We start from the raw sequence: 17,118 nt of genomic DNA on the forward strand, positions 1-17,118 counted from the left end.
TGTGCGATGTCAGTGCTTGTTAAAGAACCCCAGGTGGTCGAAATTTCCGGAGCCCTTCACTATGGCCTGTCTCATAGCCCGAGTCGCTTTGGGACGTTAAACCCCAATAAACCAAACCATCTTTCTTTGGGTCTTGTTCTTCTCGCGCTACCATTCACCATGTACCAATCAACATGCTTAGCTACTACATTCAAGACATGTATAGAAACAAATAAAGCGGCATCAAAAGACACATAGATGCTCGTAAACGATTAACTAGATACATATGAAACTTTTTTGCATTTTATTGTTGAAGATGCACGTTAAGAGGCGGTATATACTCAGTTTAATTAAGCAACATTTGCCAGCGTGTCGATGCAAAGGAATAACCTAAAGTATTACCTGTCAATATTACATGATGCAGGCTGTTTGAGCATGAAATGAACCAATTCATACCGGGAGTAAATTGAGAATTCCAGCCCAGCTGAAGCCTTTCTCGTCTGGCGTGCTCCAGCGAGACGTATTTCTTGTCCTTGCGAAAGGAAAAAATAAGTCAGTGACAATTTGTCTGCAAAAAGAAGGGGGAAGGAAGTAATTAGGAATAAAGTCTTTGTTTAATAGTAAAATGAAGTGAATGTGCATAGTAATTAACAACGAGTGATTTGGATGTCTGTGTGGGAATGCTGCGCATAGAAACGCTCACATAACGGCGTAGGTCCTAAAATATGCGTTTTTGTTTCATTGACTAGAAACAACTACGTTCGTTGAATCCGAACACATTATTTTCTGGCCAAATGTTTTAGGGAAATCCCCAAAAGTGAGTAGATTTGTAATCCACCCAAGCGCAACTATATGGATGCGACCACAAGGTAGCTTATGATGGTCTGCGTTTTTTAATAAGCAATTCAACATCAGAACCTGCGTGGTTTTACCGGAATCTGCGAAAAACTGTAATCGACTGCGTCAGATTTTTTGTCGAGGCGAGCGAAGCAGCCTATCTAGAGTCATTAAGCCTATCTCACTGTCTGCACCGTACGGCAAAATGTGAGGCAGTCAATGCTTGAGCGGGAGTGGGCCTCTCAGTACGCCAGATGGCGCAGCCTGCCAAACCGGCTGCTCCGCTCGCCTCGCCGAAAATTCTGCCGCATTCGACTGCCGTTTTTCGCCAATGCCGAAAAATCCAGGCAAATTACGATGTTGAACTACTTATAAAAAATGTAGACCATCATGAGCTACCTTGTTCTCGGTGTTTGGGCCCAAATAGAACAGTAGTTCGAGCAGGAGATTTTTTTCTTAAACCAAAATAGACACACGCAGAACACGCATTATATCACTATAAAGACTAAAGCCCGACCCACATGGAGCGATTTTCTCGCGAAAAACCTGCGAACGGCCGCCCGTCGGCGGCCGCTTGGCCGCCGGCGGCCGTTCGCCGCCGACCAAGCAGTGCTAGATACGTTCGCCCGGCGGTCAGCCGCTCACCGGAAGCGGCGAATGCGAGCTCAGCGCGGACCAATGAGGGCGCTCTGCTCCCGCATCTAGCTTCCGCCCGATTTCCGCCGCGCGGCGACAAACATGGCGGCGCCCTTCGAAGCCGGACCGCTCGCTTCGGACTGAATTCTCGTTGTTGCTGCCTTTTTCAGTGCGTTTACTAGCCGTAAATGGAGCACCGGTCTTTCGCTTCGTCTCAGCTTGCCTACAAGAAAACGTATAAGCGATAAATTTGGTTTATTTTTTTATTTAGAGAGAGTTCTCCCACTTCTAGGCTTACGAGGAGAGTCGGTTTGTTTACAGTATCAAGACGGCTGCTGTCTGGCGGCGGTCGCCTGTTTTTCGCCGTATGTGGTGCAGCACGGCGAACGCGCGTCGGCGTCCCGCCGCGCCGCATGAAATTCGCAGCGTCTGTTCGCTCCATGTGGGTCGGCCTTAAGAAAAGACTCTTTCGAATTGCTGTGCAAAAAGTGCAGTTCACCCTTTGCGAGTCTATGTAGTCTTCCCTCATCTCCTCGTACTCTTCCTTTATGTCGTCCACCAACGTTCTCCTCTTCTCAGCATCAAGGAGCGATGTACACTGAAGACCAAAATGTAAGAGATGGAAAAAAAAAAGAAGACTCAATTGACATGCCATAAATGATAATGTTTGCGTAAGTCTCGCATAAGCAATGAAGTTTTTTTTCAGTGACTGAAAGAAATATTAGGAGTTCCTGCATTCTTCGCATCCCTTTTAGTCATAGACGCGGGTTCGATCCCGGCCGCGGCGGCTGGAATTTCTTTGGAGGAGAAATTCTAGAGGCCCGTGTACTGTGCGATGTCAGTGCACGTTAAAGAACCCCAGGTGGTCGAAATTTCCGGAGCCCTTCACTACGGCGTCTCTCATAGCCTCAGTCGCTTTGGGACGTTAAACCCCATAAACTAAAACTAACTAAACTTTTAGTCATAAAAGACGCTTTAATGTTCCGGCGGCTGCGAGACTAGCACTAAAGATATAGGATACCTAGACATGTCACACTAATTACAAAATGAGCTGTTAATGCAGTTATACAAACAGTTACTGCGTCTCTCCTTTCTTCATAGACTAACCCAATCTGTTGTAATTCAGCTGAGGCTCATATCCAGATACTGACAACTTTCGAGCTCCCTGGGCTTGTTAAATCAAAATTGGAACAGCTGAATAAATGGCAGAATTAAATCCCTCAGAATGTGAATTATCTTTGTGGCCATTTTCTTAAAATCGAGCGGCTATAGCATGGTTATCCCCCCCCCCCCCCCCCCTTGATTCCACCTTATTCTTATCGAACAGTGTGCCTAGTTGGCAGCTTCCAGCGATGGCGCTGAAACCAATGACCTAGGCCGAAAGGAATAGTAACGGAATACACCTGCAAAAGGGTCGTATTAAAATTTCGACTCTTTTCGGCGTGGTCATGAGCAGCTTCCTATACACTAGTTTGTATTATTTGCCAGCTTTGCATTATGCAACAGAAAATAGAGTAAACAAAGTTAACATCTTTCCATGATAAAGTTGTCCTTTTGCTCACCCTACTAGCTCTTTCCACCAACAAATAAATATTTCACTGTTCAGGTGATTTCAGGTGAAGCTTCAGATGTGGCCACAAACACCTAGCGTCATTTTCTCTTCGTTTTCACGATTTCTAGTTGATCGTACGGTGCCCTAGACTGTCCCAGTCCCGGCAAAAACGCCCTCACTTACCACGACAACACTTTTCGAAGCATCGGGAACGTAGATCACGGGGCACCGATAGCAAGGTGCGATCTTCACAGCAGTGTGGCGCCTGCAGCAGTCACATGACGCAAACTCGTAAGGCATTCGACTTAAGAAGACATGCATACTGCACGCCAGGTGCACTGATTTTTATTTATTTATTTATTTATTTATTTATTGCTATTTTTCTTCTTTATTGCTTGCTTTTTTTAAATCTTTCTGTACTACTTCCTGTCTTTCTTTCTTTCTTTCTTTCTTTCTTTCTTTCTTTCTTTCTTTCTTTCTTTCTTTCTTTCTTTCTTTCTTTATTTCTTTCTTTCTTTATTTCTTTCTTTCTTTCTTTCTTTCTTTCTTTCTTTCCTGGTCTCTATATTTGTCTCTCCATTTCTTTCTTTATCTCTCTACCTCTCTTCATTTATACCTATCTCTATTTCCCTCTTCCCTTCCTTATCTATTTCTGTCTTTTTTTTTATCCACCTATCTATTATACTTACAATTATCTGAGCTTCCTCAGGGCGAGAGGGCATTAAAGAGTGGAACATGTTATAAAGCAAACTTCTAGGTGCTTACTTCGATGTCGTGGCTCCTCCGATAAGCAGCGGAATCGTGAACTTCTGGCGCTCCATTTCCGATGCGACGTGAATCATCTCGTTCAGCGACGGAGTTATGAGCCCGGAGAGGCCGAGAATATCTTCGCAGATGCCAAGAGCAAAAGCAAAAGAGGGATAAGAAACAGACGCATCGTTATTACAATAGGCAAATGTTTGCTTTTAAAACCTGTTTGATGAGTGACGTGCTTGAGGCAAATATTGTTTATAGAAAATGTCACCATACAGGGACTGCTTTGTTCAGTCCGAAAGAAAAGGACCACCGATGCACCATTGTTATGAAGAGCAGTTTTGTTCTCCAGCACTCCGGAAGTTTTTAAGGTACGCGTAATTTCAGTAGCAATGGTTAAAGAACTCACCGGCGTTCTCATCTCTAACGGCGCGCAGTATTTTCTCGCATGGAGTCATAACACCTAGATCGATGACCCTGGATTTTGAAATAAAAAAATTATGATCATAAACAGCTACCCGACGGAGCTCTCATAGTAAAATAATATGCCACGACCTCAAGCCGCACCAGTGTTTGAACAGGTCACCCGTATTTCCACTTTACACTACCAACTTCTAGCTCTTCTAAGTTATATGCAACCGAGATGGCATGGAAAAATTCGCATACTCAACAAATTAGAGAAACAAGGCTGCCCGAGCAGCATGACTGGGGCGCCCTTTTGATTATAATACCCTCAAAACGCTGGTTGAACCAAATATACGAGGGGGTACCCAAAAGAAACCGGACTTATTTTTGTTTGAACTTATTTGTTCACATTTTAAGCACAAACCTTCATTCTCCTTCAAAGTATTCCCCACTTGCAATGATACGCTTGTCGAATCTTTCATTACATTTTCCAAAACATTGTTTAAATTCATCTTTTGTGATGCTTGACAGTGCCTCCGTCGTTTTTTTCTTCACCTCAGCAACATCAGCGAAACGCTTTCCATTCGCCTATTTTTTCATTCTAGGAAACAAAGAAAGTAGCACGGGGCAAGGTCGTGAAAGTATGAGGGTTGAGGAATAGGGGTCATGCCATTTTTGGTCCAAAATTGTCGTAGAGACAGGGCTGTGTGAGCAGGGGCATTGCTATGATGGAAAAACCAGTCACCCGACCGCCACAAATCTGGCCGCTTCCACCGCACACTGTTGCGCAATCTTTTCAAAACATCCAAGTAGATAGCCTGGCTAACTGTCTGACCCTGCGGAACAAATTCTCAATGGACGACTCCTCTCACGTCGAAAAAACAAATCAGCATTGTTTTGAGGTTTGGTTTCAGCTGACGAGCTTTCTTGAGGCGAGGTGAATTTGAAGTTTTCCATTGGCATGATTGTTGCTTTGATTCAGGATTCGATTCAGGAACACTTGAGTATTCCCCATAGCGTCGTCATTGTACGTATTTCTTAATATTTCAAGAGTTTCCATTCAACTTTTTCCGAGCAAAAACTAGAATTTCACCGGCGCACGCTGTTCACGAAAATCAGCCATTGCAAAAACGACATTCACACAAAACAGTCGTCACTCTAAAACTCTGCCTAAACTAGTCTGACCTCCTTCAACGACGGCACTCGGATTACTGACTCTGGAATGTTCGTTCTATGTGCTCCTAGTGGCAAAACGCGGTGCCACAGAAGCTTTTCCGACCAAAAAATTTAGTCCGGTTTTTTTTGGGTACCCCCTCGTACAGATTTATTCCCACCTTTTACAAGCTTGTGTACCAGCTGTAAAGTTGAATATAGATTTCAATTATTGCGTTAGTCAAAATGTTTTAGGGGAATCCGGTAAGGTGGAATAGATCTGTATTAAGAGAGTAATCATACTCATTGACATCCACCCAAGCGCAGCCATACGGCTACAAAGGAAAGCTATACAGCTTTCTCAGAAACTTCGCAGTTAAAGAAAAATTCGTCCTGTTCCGCGCTAGGGTGGATGTCAATGAGTAATTACTCCCTTATTTCAATAATTGTGTTAGAAAGAACGGTGCGCAGCTAAAGAACGATGCTCATTAAATGGCGGCTCGCACAGAAGCTCTAAATGAAAGGGGTGCATAGCGTGCGCGATATTCCACTTCTCGCTGCTTCAGGATGTCACACGGCATGTATTGTACCATTCAGAAAAACGGGACAAGAGATTAAAAAGGCTTACCTGAAATTGTTGCAGGCCAAGACAACTGCCACGATGTTCTTTCCGATGTCGTGCACATCGCCTCTTACGGTGGCCAGAACAACAACGCCAGCATGGCTAACCTTTTCCAGAAGTAGAAATGAATGAATGAATGAATGAATGAATGAATGAATGAATGAATGAATGAATGAATGAATGAATGAATGAATGAATGAATGAATGAATGAATGAATGAATGAATGAATGAATGAATGAATGAATGAAGAGAGAGAGAGTGAGAGAGATGGATCGATTGAAAAATTAAAGCTCGGAGTCTACCCGGAAAAGGTGAACCGTTGATTTGGGCGTGGAAAGGGAAAATCAAGTGAGGAAGGAAAGAAAAAGTAAAAAGGGAAGCAACACTAGCATAGCAATATCACATTAGACAGTGAAAAAAATACGAATGAAACACTGCGCTTCCATGTTAAAAAAAAAATGTGAAAAAGAAACTCCAATCATGAAGGTTGAAATACACCCCATAGAGCACTCAAAAAATTTTGGAAATATGGAGGAAGATTACTCCACCTCATTATTATAAGTGTAAAAAATTAATACTTCAATAAATTAGTGAACGTTGTGTATGGGAACAAGTTATGCATGTGGTAGTGCCGAGATTTACGCAATGAAAATGGTCAGTGCGTACATTATTTCTTTTGCGGCTTTTTATCAATCGCAAGCAAGAATTTTAGTCGCGAGATTTTCCAACTGAATTCTAGCGTTGGAATGCTATTTTATTCTTTAATTTTGGAAACGTAATCATTAATCCTGCACTTGATAAATATAGAACCAACAACGTGTTTTGAACCGTTCCCACTTTCTGCTTGCCTTTTATGTAGAAAGGATTCCATGTCACGGAAGTATGCGCCATTTCTGGCAGAATAAATGTGTTATACCCTAGGCCTATAAGTATGCACGACCCACCAGCACCACTACCGTTAAAGACCTCCACAGTTTCAGTATAGCATTCCAGATTAACGACCAGGCAGACCTCTCCTGTATTCATTAAACCTCTCCCTCTTTATTTTACCGAATCCGATGGAGAACCTCCGGACTGCTGCCGAGCCTGCTCCTTCTCCTGCTCCATGAACGGGATCAGGTAGGCGACCGCTTTCTTCATCACTCGCGCGGACTTGATTACTTGTGGCAGGAACATTTTGCCTTCGCCGAACAGGTCGCCCACTGTGCTCATGCCCTGAAAGCGTAATCCAACAGGTTACGGTCCTAGCCATAGGCTTTAGTAGTAAGTACTGCCTTGCAGAAAGAAAATTACGGCGCAACAACGGCTTAAGCTCCTTTAGGCCATGAGCTTTCAGGTAATGCCAGTTAAATTAATAAATAAACATTTATTTGCACTAGTAGTAGGTGGAGTTGTTGCTCGTGGGGTCCTTAGTCAAGGGCCCCAGCGGCTTCTGCCAACTTCTTGGCGATGGTGAGCAGCGCCTCCTGGTCTTCCAGGGAGACTCTGGCCAGCTGCACCTCCCACTTCTCCATGGCCGCATAAAGCGGCTCGGTTTGAAAGAGGGGCCACTCCCAGGGGCCACATTCCAGGTGATTACCAATGGCGGCGCGTTCGGGAAGCGGCCAATAAAAGCTGTTGCCATATGTCGCCATTATCTTCTGAAAAGCGTTTCTTTTTATTTTCTTTTACCTCTTAATTTATTTCTCGGACGGTTATATCTATAGATTTTTGTTAATACATCTGATTCACTGATTTTATTGTGTATCTGTTGTGCGTTTATTGACAATCTCGAAGTTTGCAACTTGCCCGCAGGTTACGTTATTTACGACGGCCGTCGCAACAATCCGTAAACACCCGAATTTTGGCCTGCACAGTACCTCCGTTCTTGGATACATAGGCCCAATTGGACTCTTGAAGACTTCTGTTTCGGTCAATAAAAGTTCTAAATCGTCATCAACAATGGAAAGTTTTGCAACTGATATGATCTAAGAGCTCTGGTTAGGCTAATATCAACCGACGGTGAAAATGTAGTCAACAACACGCTATCAGTGTGGAAGGTGCCGCCGAGGACACAGCGTGGTGGTCACATATTATATCTCCGAGACGCAAAGAACTGAGAGCAATATCACTGTGTGCTAACATGCAAACACAAATTTATGACGGTAAAAAGAGCAGTAACAGGTACGACTTTGGGACCAACGTCCACTGACCAACTCCAACTAACCGTCATTAGGGGTCCCTCGATTATGTTCAGTGTACGAGGGTAAACATCTTTCATGTTGCGGGCCTCTTCAACATCCTGTTCAATATAGGCGTCCAAGCCCTGGAACGAAGATGCAGTTTATGCTAAAAGTAACGCAGTAAAACATACAACAAAATTAAATATTGCTGCGCCATGAAGCACACATGAACGGATTATCACGAAAGTTTAGTCGAAAGAACGATTTCAGGAGGGACCAGATTTCATTCAAAAAGCTCCCCATAGACAACGAGCACTACGTTGAGAACCAGTTAACAAAACCAATTAAGTGAAGCAGACAACATGTTTAAGGAAACAGCAACTTGTTAGTTGTTTCTGTGGCCTACCTTTACTAACGCCGTCTTCAGCCTCTCCTCAACAGTAGCGTTTCGCCAGCCGTCATCAACGTCTTTCCGCTTTTCTTCTTTGCTTAACCCCTTCAGGTGAAAGCAGTTGCAACCAAGAATAATGTTGAACGCAGAAATACGCAACTTCTTTCGATACAAAAATATCAAGGACTAACGGTCTGTGTGGTGTAACCGTAATATGAATACGCGATGTTTTTATATTTGTCCTATTTAAGAAATATATAAATGGATTGCAAGGAACCCACCTTATGTATTTTGGTTCAGAATTTCAGGTAAAACAATCCCAACTCTTTACTTTTGCACCTCCTTGGACACAACATTACATGAGGTATAGCCGTTCAAAAAGTCATCAGGCAGTAGGAAGTGTTAAACCGGCGATAATGGCGCGCCTTAGAAATAACATTGTCTCGCAGACATGAGTAAGCAAAGACCACCGCATGGTACTGCTTTGATACAGTCGGGGACAAAAGTCTCCGGACCATGTGTTCCCCTAACGAAGCCGGTATAGCTCTGCTATTATTTGGCAGCTGAGGACCACAGTTGAGGAAGTAAAAGTTAATTTTTTGTTCTTTCATCTCCACAAGTGCGGTCTCCAGCCGCTATCTGAGAGTAGAGCTACAAGCTTCGTTTGAGGAACACGTGGTCCGGAGACTTTTGTCCCCGACTGTACATCTTTGCAGCAACAGCAAACGCCAATGGAACTTATCAACTCTGCATTTATGACGTCGTTTCCTTAGATGTACTATATCGCGGCCACCACACTTTAAAAAACGACAATAAAAGTTACGAACTAACCTTAGAGTATTCCAAAAGCTTCTCTGTTGCGTTTGGGTCCGTGTTCATGACCGCTGCCTCACAAAGCTTGAGGAGTTCCCGATCAATGCTGTCGTACACGGGGAGACATCCAGCGTTGACGATGCCCATGTCCATGCCAGCCTTCGATTTTCAAGAAAGTTTACAGAAGTAAAGCGTTAAGTGAAGTGAGAAACAAGTAAGCATGAATTACTCGAAGGAACAAGAAGACCCTCATTACCACTGAGTCCTGGCGAAATAACACAAGGGTAAACCGCCGCGAACATCTCAGCCAACTCAGCACGAACAAAGTCGGTGAGTCATACTAAGAAACAAAGCACAAAATGTCGACCTCTTTCCTTTTTTGTGGCTCACCTATCAAGCCATAGTGACGTAATACTCCAGCCAGCGTGAGGTGTGAATGCCGGCACTCGCCCGCACCGCCGCCGCCAGCGCCACCACTCAAGACAGTGGTTGGAACATGGTTGTCGTGGGTGAAAGCGACCGGACCCAACCTTGGTATGATCCCACAAGCGAAGTTTGAGGGAAAACGGGGGAAATAGTCCGAGCATAGAGAAGCGGCCAACGCTCAATGTCATGCAGATAAATACTCCGCTCTCATTGCCTGTATACGAAAAGTTACTTCGGGCCAACATCGCTCATAGGACCGTTTAGGGGTGCTTATCTTAATCAATTGGCAGCTGTTCGAGACCCATTTTAAGGGGAACCTTCCAACCTAAATATATGGTCGAAGTATAAGCTAAATGCATTTTCTCTCTAGGCAGCAGTTGGGCATGTCACAAACAGGCTGAAAACAGGAAGTTGAAATTACTGAAAAATTATTTTTAAAAGATCACAAAAAAGGCAGACAAGCCGTAAGGAGCGCTCATTTGAATTAAACTGGGCAATAAGCTATACGCCATTTTTTTTTTGTTTCTCTCCGTTTCATCGAACCCAATCGCTTGTATTAAGCTACGTGTATGAAGAGAAGGGGAAGAGGTTCTGAGGAAACGAAAGGTGCATAAGCTGTCCCACTATGAGTGGACGCGCAAAACCAAAAGACAAAATGTTAAAAATAGTTGTTGTAAAGCTGGTTTAGCCGCTATAAAGCTATGCATGCGACGAAGCCCGCTTTGCAAAATCTGCACCGGAGGAAGATTAGTTTTTCGTGGGAGTAAACGTCATAGGCTGATGCTGATTGCGGTGCCAAGTTGCGTTATTGGTACAGATGTGGATGATATTGGCTAGTCCAACGATAGGTTCTAGAGCTTCTTTGGTGCAAGGGATGAGCGCATAGAGCATGTTCCTAATGTGAGGAAGCAGATACACAAGATGCGAAGGAGGCGCGCCAGACGAGAGTTGTGCTTGGATGTGATGTGTGCCCAGGAAGTGCGTCGGTTGTCTGGGTAGCCACGACAGTGCGTTTAGCTGGATAGTCCCACAGGTCCAAGATTAGGTGAACCCCGAGTAAGGGCGTAAACATCGGGATTTTTGCAGCCTTGCGCCGTGTTGTACAGTTTCTGCTCGGATCTTCACTACAACTCGCAAACATTACGGATTTCTCTGTTTTGATTGCACCCTGCAGATAATAGGATAGGCTAAGGGCATAAGTGTGCGTTGGAGCGAAGGTGCTGTATAGCGCCTGTAAAGCTGGGTTGTCAGGTTGCTTCGTATCCTCGGAGCCCCACCGCAGAGAGGAACCGGTATTGTGTCGAGATCCAAGGTAGTTGACCAGTGATTACTTGTCACAATCGTATGTACGTATACTTCATATTTCCGTGAGAGATAAAAGTAAGTTCCTCTTTGCTTCCTTTGCCTCTGTTTTGAGCTGCTGCATTCCGACCTCCTTGCGGCATCTGTCTACCTCGCTCCGGGTTCTCTATGCTCTATACTGCGTCCTCGTTTTTTTTTTTTTTTTTGCTGTTGTTTACTTAAACTATGACTTGGAGATTTTGACTCGGGGCTAGACTCGTATTTTGCTTTCGTTCTGTTTTACAGATATGTGTTTATTAAATTTTTGTTTGTTTGAGCATTTGGCCTCTTAACGATTTTCTTACATAGAATTTAAGCCCAGGAAAGCTTTGCTGGTCCTGGTTCCCTTTCGCTTCAACTTATGCTTTAACGCGAGAGCGTTAAAGGCACCATTCTCCAGAAAATCCGGCATCGGCGCTGTCGGCGACGGCGTTGTGAGCGAAAAACCACAGGCATAGCTCTGGCAGGTGGTTCCCAGAGGGAGGAAGGCGGGCCACATAGGTCATGTGACTTTGTGGCGTCATCACAACCTGCCCACAGGATAGTAGGCAAACAGCCCACCGTGGCGAGTGGCAGTTAAATTAAAGATTGGTCGCCCGGGAAGACCAACCTGGGTCGCACAAGGCCCACCGCTGGGAGCACCTGCCATCGCAGTGCAGTGGCGCATCGCTTAACCGCTGCACCACTGCGCCAGGGGGAGCGTGAAATCTCCCAGGGATCTATGAACGTAAAGTAGAGAATTACCTTCTGCATATATGGGAATTAACTCATTGCGCTATCGCGTCATACCCTCAAGGCGGAGCTTTAATGTCCGCTCCAATTTTTTATTTGTCGAGAGTACTAATAAAAACGAAAGAGAGTTCTGCTTAACGCCAGTGTTTGTAGTCCCAAGTTCGAGAAAAGGCCTGGTAACCCAAATATAGTCACCAGAGCTCTCATAATGAGATACAGGAAAGAGACATTGAAGCCGTTAAATAAAAGAGAAAATCATTACTTAGACGAAACAACATCCCGTAGCATCATTTCTTCAGCACACCTCATTTAAGCGGAGATTGGCAAGGATGAACACAACAGCATGACTGTGCGCCTGTGGATATGTGCCGAAAATAACTCACGTCGATAGCGTGCAAAAGGAAGACACTGTGCATTGCCTCGCGGATGCGATCTTGACCACGGAACGCGAAGGACAGGTTCGACACTCCACCGCTTACTCTGACCCCGGGCAAAGTGGCCTGGAAGAATACAGAACGTACAAATTCATTGAACACAGCCAGTTGCATAAAAGCATTACAAAGCATTGACAAGTACATACGCAGGTTAAACTCACACGCCTCAGTTTGCTTAGCAATTTCTTCTACACATCACCGGCGGCAGTGCAAGCCACCACACAATTACTGATGATGATGAATTTTTTATGGCGCCAGGGCATCTGAGGCCAAAAAGCGCCATTGCACAAGGTTTTTTTTTACTCAAGGTGCACGGGGTCAAAGATCCATTTCCAAAAGATTTCACCGTTAAGAAACCGAGCACCAGACACGGGAAAGCTTGTACCCATTGTATCACGGGTGGGTACCCGGCGGCACTGGGGATCGAACCCTGCATTTCCCACCACCGAGAAGGATGCTCAAACGACTAGGCCACCGCTGAGGTCACCAAACAATTAAACATTTTTGAGAAAATGCCGGCTTACATCGAAAAGGAGCCCGAAATGGGCACAGATAGAAACGTCTGGGGACGCGACACAAGGCCAGTTTATGATTCAATGGAACTTATCGTAATGAAATAATAAATTGCAGTATGTGTCATTATGTCATTATTAGGGCCCGGAAATTTAGGCATTTGCCTAAAAATGCCTATAAATGCCTAAACGAGGGATTTTTGCCCTTGCCTGCCTTTTTGTCACTTTTTAGGAAATTCTACCTATTTAACCGTAATTTTTGCCTATAAATGCCTAAATCCGGCACTTCGGTCCTCGGTGACGTTTTCAATTTTGAGACATATGTCTATGTATGGTGAAAGGCGCGCGCCGATACACGCACAAAAGGCGCGGGCCTCGCCGAACGTTTTTCTCGAATTCTAACTTGAACGTAGTGTAACGAAGTGTTTATCTCGAAGTGTAGCACGAGGCGAGTTTGGAAAGAGACCTGAGATACATTAGTGCAATCTTCTCAAAATTGACGGAAAGAATGACAAAGTTGGAAAAGGCTGGACTCTCAATAGATGAATCGTTGAAGGAAGTGGCAGAAGTACCGTAGCACTTCGGGGACTGGAAGAAAAGGGCGCCACTGCTTCTACGATGATGCGACAATTGGTAGAAAAAAATTCAGGGGGCACTTTGACTGTCTAAAGTGGGTAGAGGCGGAAGCGTTTTCCGCACCACCTTCGCTGTTTCTGTGGCACTGGTGGCGTCACATGTAATTGAGTACTAGTTACTAAGTGATGACAAATCACTAATTAATGGTTAATTACTGATTAATGCCTGAATACTAATTAACTTCTAATTAATGACGCTTAATCTTCGCCTTTAGGAGTGGAACGCGACAGCGCGTTGTAGCGCTGCCAGGGAGTCCACGGAACGCCACCACCCGTTCGGAGCGATGCCTTGCCCTTTGAACGCAACGCTTTTTGAGGAAAGGAAATGGCGCAGTAATTCTCTGTCATCTCGGTGGACACCTGAACCGCACCGTAGAGGAAGGGAGGAAGTGGGAGTGAAAGAAGATAGATAAAGAGAAGCCGTAATGAAGAAAATGAAAATTGTATTTGAGGCAAGGAAATTACGCAGTAACTGTGTCACAAAATTCAGGGGGCACTTTTTTGACCTAAAGTGTGGTCACTGATGTGTGGTTAAGATGTTAAGCTTCGCCCCTAAGAGTGGAACGCGACAGCGTCTTGCAACGCTGCCAAGGAGTCCATAGAACGCCATCGCCCATTCGGTTCTACGCCTCGCTCGTCGGTAAATTGGTTTTTGTGGAAAGGAAATGTATCTGTCTCTCATTTGTCGGTGGACACCTAAATCTCGCCGGAAGGGAATGGAGGAGGATGAGAGTGAGTGAAGACACCGTATTCACTAGACGCGCCTTTGTTCATTCCAAACCATCGAGGGAAATGGAAAGGCACCAGCCTTTCAATTTTCGCCACAGCTACAGTCTGCAATCTTTTTTTTATTAGCAAACTCTGGTATGTGATGCAGGTTTTGCATTGCTCGCGTGTGAACGTTCAGAAGCTACACAGGATTTTTGCAGTTTTCATATGGGCGTCCGAATGGGAACGTTGTAGCAGAACGAACCTGTTCCGGAGGGTAAAAGATGGGGGGCTAGGGCTAGGGCACCTCTTTTTAAGGCAGCTGGTGAACCGTTTTTTGTTTTTTCGCGACGTCACAGACCCGTTCTTGCGCACCGTGTGCCAAGTGAAGCTGCGGCGATTGCTGCCGGAGTTTGTGGTATCCACAGAAGAGTTCTCTGGTGGAACTTTTGGTTACTACAAAGAGATTGTAGCAAGCGTTCGGTTTCTTTCGGCACGTTTTTCCACCGATTATTTGTGGAAAAGCAAAAGGAAAAAGTTGTACAATGATCTTTGTGATATTGTTTTCCCAGAGCCCATGTACAGGGCCTTGTACAGTGGAGGCCCGGGAGGGGATGTTTTAAAAAGGGTGAAGAAAATGCAGGTGCCACCAGGAGTAAAGACTTTCTTTTTTAAGTTACATACCGGGACGTTACCAGTTAAAAAGTTTCTAGAGGGAAAGGATTTCTTTTTACCGTGGGGATCGAACTGCTTAATTTGTAAACAGCCTGAAACAATAGACCATGTTTTTTTGCACTGCTGGGAAGGGGTTTATTTTTGGGACGTGTTACAAAGGACCATAAAGAAAGAGCTACCACTTGACGCGCACGGAATTCGCTATTTAAGCACTGATAATGAGGATGGGGTACCTTTTGATCTCATAATGCTCTTGGGCCTCCGCTGTATATGGCGCTCCAGAATGGCAGGCTACCATTGTGACAAAGACGCACGACCGGCCCGAATTTATTTTCGGGAAAGCATGGACTGGTTTCTTGCAATCCAAAAAGCAGCTGCGGAGCCTCCCGAGTGGCTCTCAAGACTAGAGCCGTTGTGTATGTTGCGGGAATTTTAAGCTGACGAAGCCAGTCTCGTGCTGGCTGACCACGACAGTGTCGTATGTATATAGCGTTATGTGTATTTTTGTTGTGCAATGTCATGAGCCAAAGACAGGCAATAAAGAAAAAAAAAAGCTGGCATGGCGGAGTGGATAGCATGCTCGTCTCTCACGCCGAAGACCGGGGTTCGATTCCTGAGCTCGACCAATTTCTTAATCGGTTTTATTTATTTATATGGCCTGACTAGTAAAGCTAATTAGGCTAATTGGGTAATTAGGCAATTAACTAAGCTCAGTCCCACTTACTTGGAGCATCACTATACGATCCCTTCAATTGGTTGCATGGTTACTAGCCAAAGTACAATTGGCCCCGTTTGAAATTCGCGCACTGTGACGTCACGACCGTTTCAACCAATTGAAAAGCGTGACATTTTCTGTCGACAACTGCTGCTTACAACGATGAGACATTAAAGGCTTCCGCCTTAAAAATAGATGCCTAGAAACAATTTCCCACGTCACAGTCTTTTTACGCGGAGACGATACGGGCACATCACCTGAAGGCCTAAGCCTTTATCAACTCTCACGTTTTAGGTTCGCGCCACTAAGTTCATGTGATGTCCCAAGAAGCCTTTTAAGGTACAAAACTATGCTTAGCGAAAACCAAAGGAGCTTCACGCTCGAAAACCTGAGAATATGCTTTATTGCTTCAGTGGAAGACTCCGTACGCTCCATGCTTGACTTATAAATCTTGTATTTCTGAATAAAGAGTATTATTCAAAGCGCCTATTTTTGCTTTATAGAGCCTATTTCAGTGTTTTTTAGAGCCTAGATGCCTGCCTATTTCGGGGTTCTTTAGTGCCTAAATTTCCGGGCCCTAGTCATTATATGTTTTTATGCATTATGCTATGTCACACAATACATATCATGCAATATGCCATTATACTTCGATTGTCTTTTTGTCTCGTAAGGAAGTTGGAGAGCAGCTGCTAGTTATAACGCTTATTATCTGTTAGGAAAGGTTTGGTTGGTTTCGATCATGGTTTATCGGGTTTAACATTCCAAAGCGACTCAGGCTATGATGGACGACGTAGTGGAGGGCTCCAAGTAATTTTGACCACCCGGGGTTCTTTTGTGTCCACTGACAACGCACAGTACACGGGCCTCTAACATTTCGCCGGTATCGAAATGCGACCGCCGTAGCCGGAATCGAAATCGCGTCCTTCGGTTCAGCAACCGAGCACAGCGGCTACATTATTATTATGAAAGCTCCTTTGCACGATGTTCAATAATATTACTGCTTCTAAAGTCAGACATTTGCGACCAAGAAAGCAGGCAGTGAAGCCAGAGAGTGCATTACAGCTTGAGTCAAGATAATGTCAGCACTTTGATAAGAACACTAGCAATGAAGCGAATTAAATTCCTCTATTGTTTCTATTGCAGCATGCATTTCACTTAACTTTAATTCGACGGGTAGCGTTGATGTAATCGACTCCATAATTCGCATGCTCCGACATGCCCGTCGCGATGGTCAGAATGTTAGGGTCGAAGATAATGTCGTTAGCATCAAACCCTGCTTCGTCGATGAGGATCTTGTAGGATCGGGAGCATATCTCCACTTTGCGCTCTTCGTCGGCAGCCTGAAAGTATAACACGGAGTCCATTGCATGCCCTGAAAAAGTTATTAAGCTTTCTAGCAAAGTTTCGGTGATGTGCTTCAGACAAAAAAAAAACTGCCCATGCGCGTCAATCCAGGACACTTATAGGTTGAAGAAGCACCTGCTTATACAGGTTCAAATAATAGTTACTGGATGCGGGATGAGTCTTTACTTTTTTTTGTAGCGTGCAAGCAGACCTAAAATCTTTTAGACAGGTCGCGCTAAACGTGAAAGATTTTGGACGCTGTTATAACTTCCAGCGATTGTATTCGTTCGGAT

At 44.6% G+C, this 17,118-nt stretch overlaps 1 protein-coding gene across 4 annotated transcripts in view; it reads right to left on the minus strand.

The window, feature by feature from the left end:
- The window catches only part of LOC149332742 (methionine synthase-like), a 47,026-nt gene that overhangs the window by 11,655 nt on the left and 18,253 nt on the right, over window positions 1-17,118 (minus strand). For 3 of the 4 annotated variants that reach the window (XM_089558322.1, XM_089558323.1, XM_089558321.1), the window contains 12 exons: window positions 16,642-16,821; window positions 12,186-12,302; window positions 9,322-9,462; window positions 8,506-8,595; window positions 8,144-8,242; window positions 6,988-7,152; window positions 5,943-6,043; window positions 4,167-4,234; window positions 3,770-3,890; window positions 3,188-3,269; window positions 1,952-2,050; window positions 436-511 (listed from right to left, as the gene is read on the minus strand). In XM_089558322.1, coding sequence (XP_089414448.1) covers window positions 436-511; window positions 1,952-2,050; window positions 3,188-3,269; window positions 3,770-3,890; window positions 4,167-4,234; window positions 5,943-6,043; window positions 6,988-7,152; window positions 8,144-8,242; window positions 8,506-8,595; window positions 9,322-9,462; window positions 12,186-12,302; window positions 16,642-16,821 — 1,339 coding nt within the window. The remainder of the gene's footprint in view (window positions 1-435; window positions 512-1,951; window positions 2,051-3,187; window positions 3,270-3,769; window positions 3,891-4,166; window positions 4,235-5,942; window positions 6,044-6,987; window positions 7,153-8,143; window positions 8,243-8,505; window positions 8,596-9,321; window positions 9,463-12,185; window positions 12,303-16,641; window positions 16,822-17,118) is intronic. The other variant, XM_089558324.1, reaches the window with a different exon arrangement.

This window comes from Amblyomma mixtum, chromosome 8 (assembly GCF_055824585.1).
Source record: "Amblyomma mixtum isolate Tamu chromosome 8, ASM5582458v1, whole genome shotgun sequence".
Classification (NCBI taxonomy): domain Eukaryota; kingdom Metazoa; phylum Arthropoda; class Arachnida; order Ixodida; family Ixodidae; genus Amblyomma; species Amblyomma mixtum.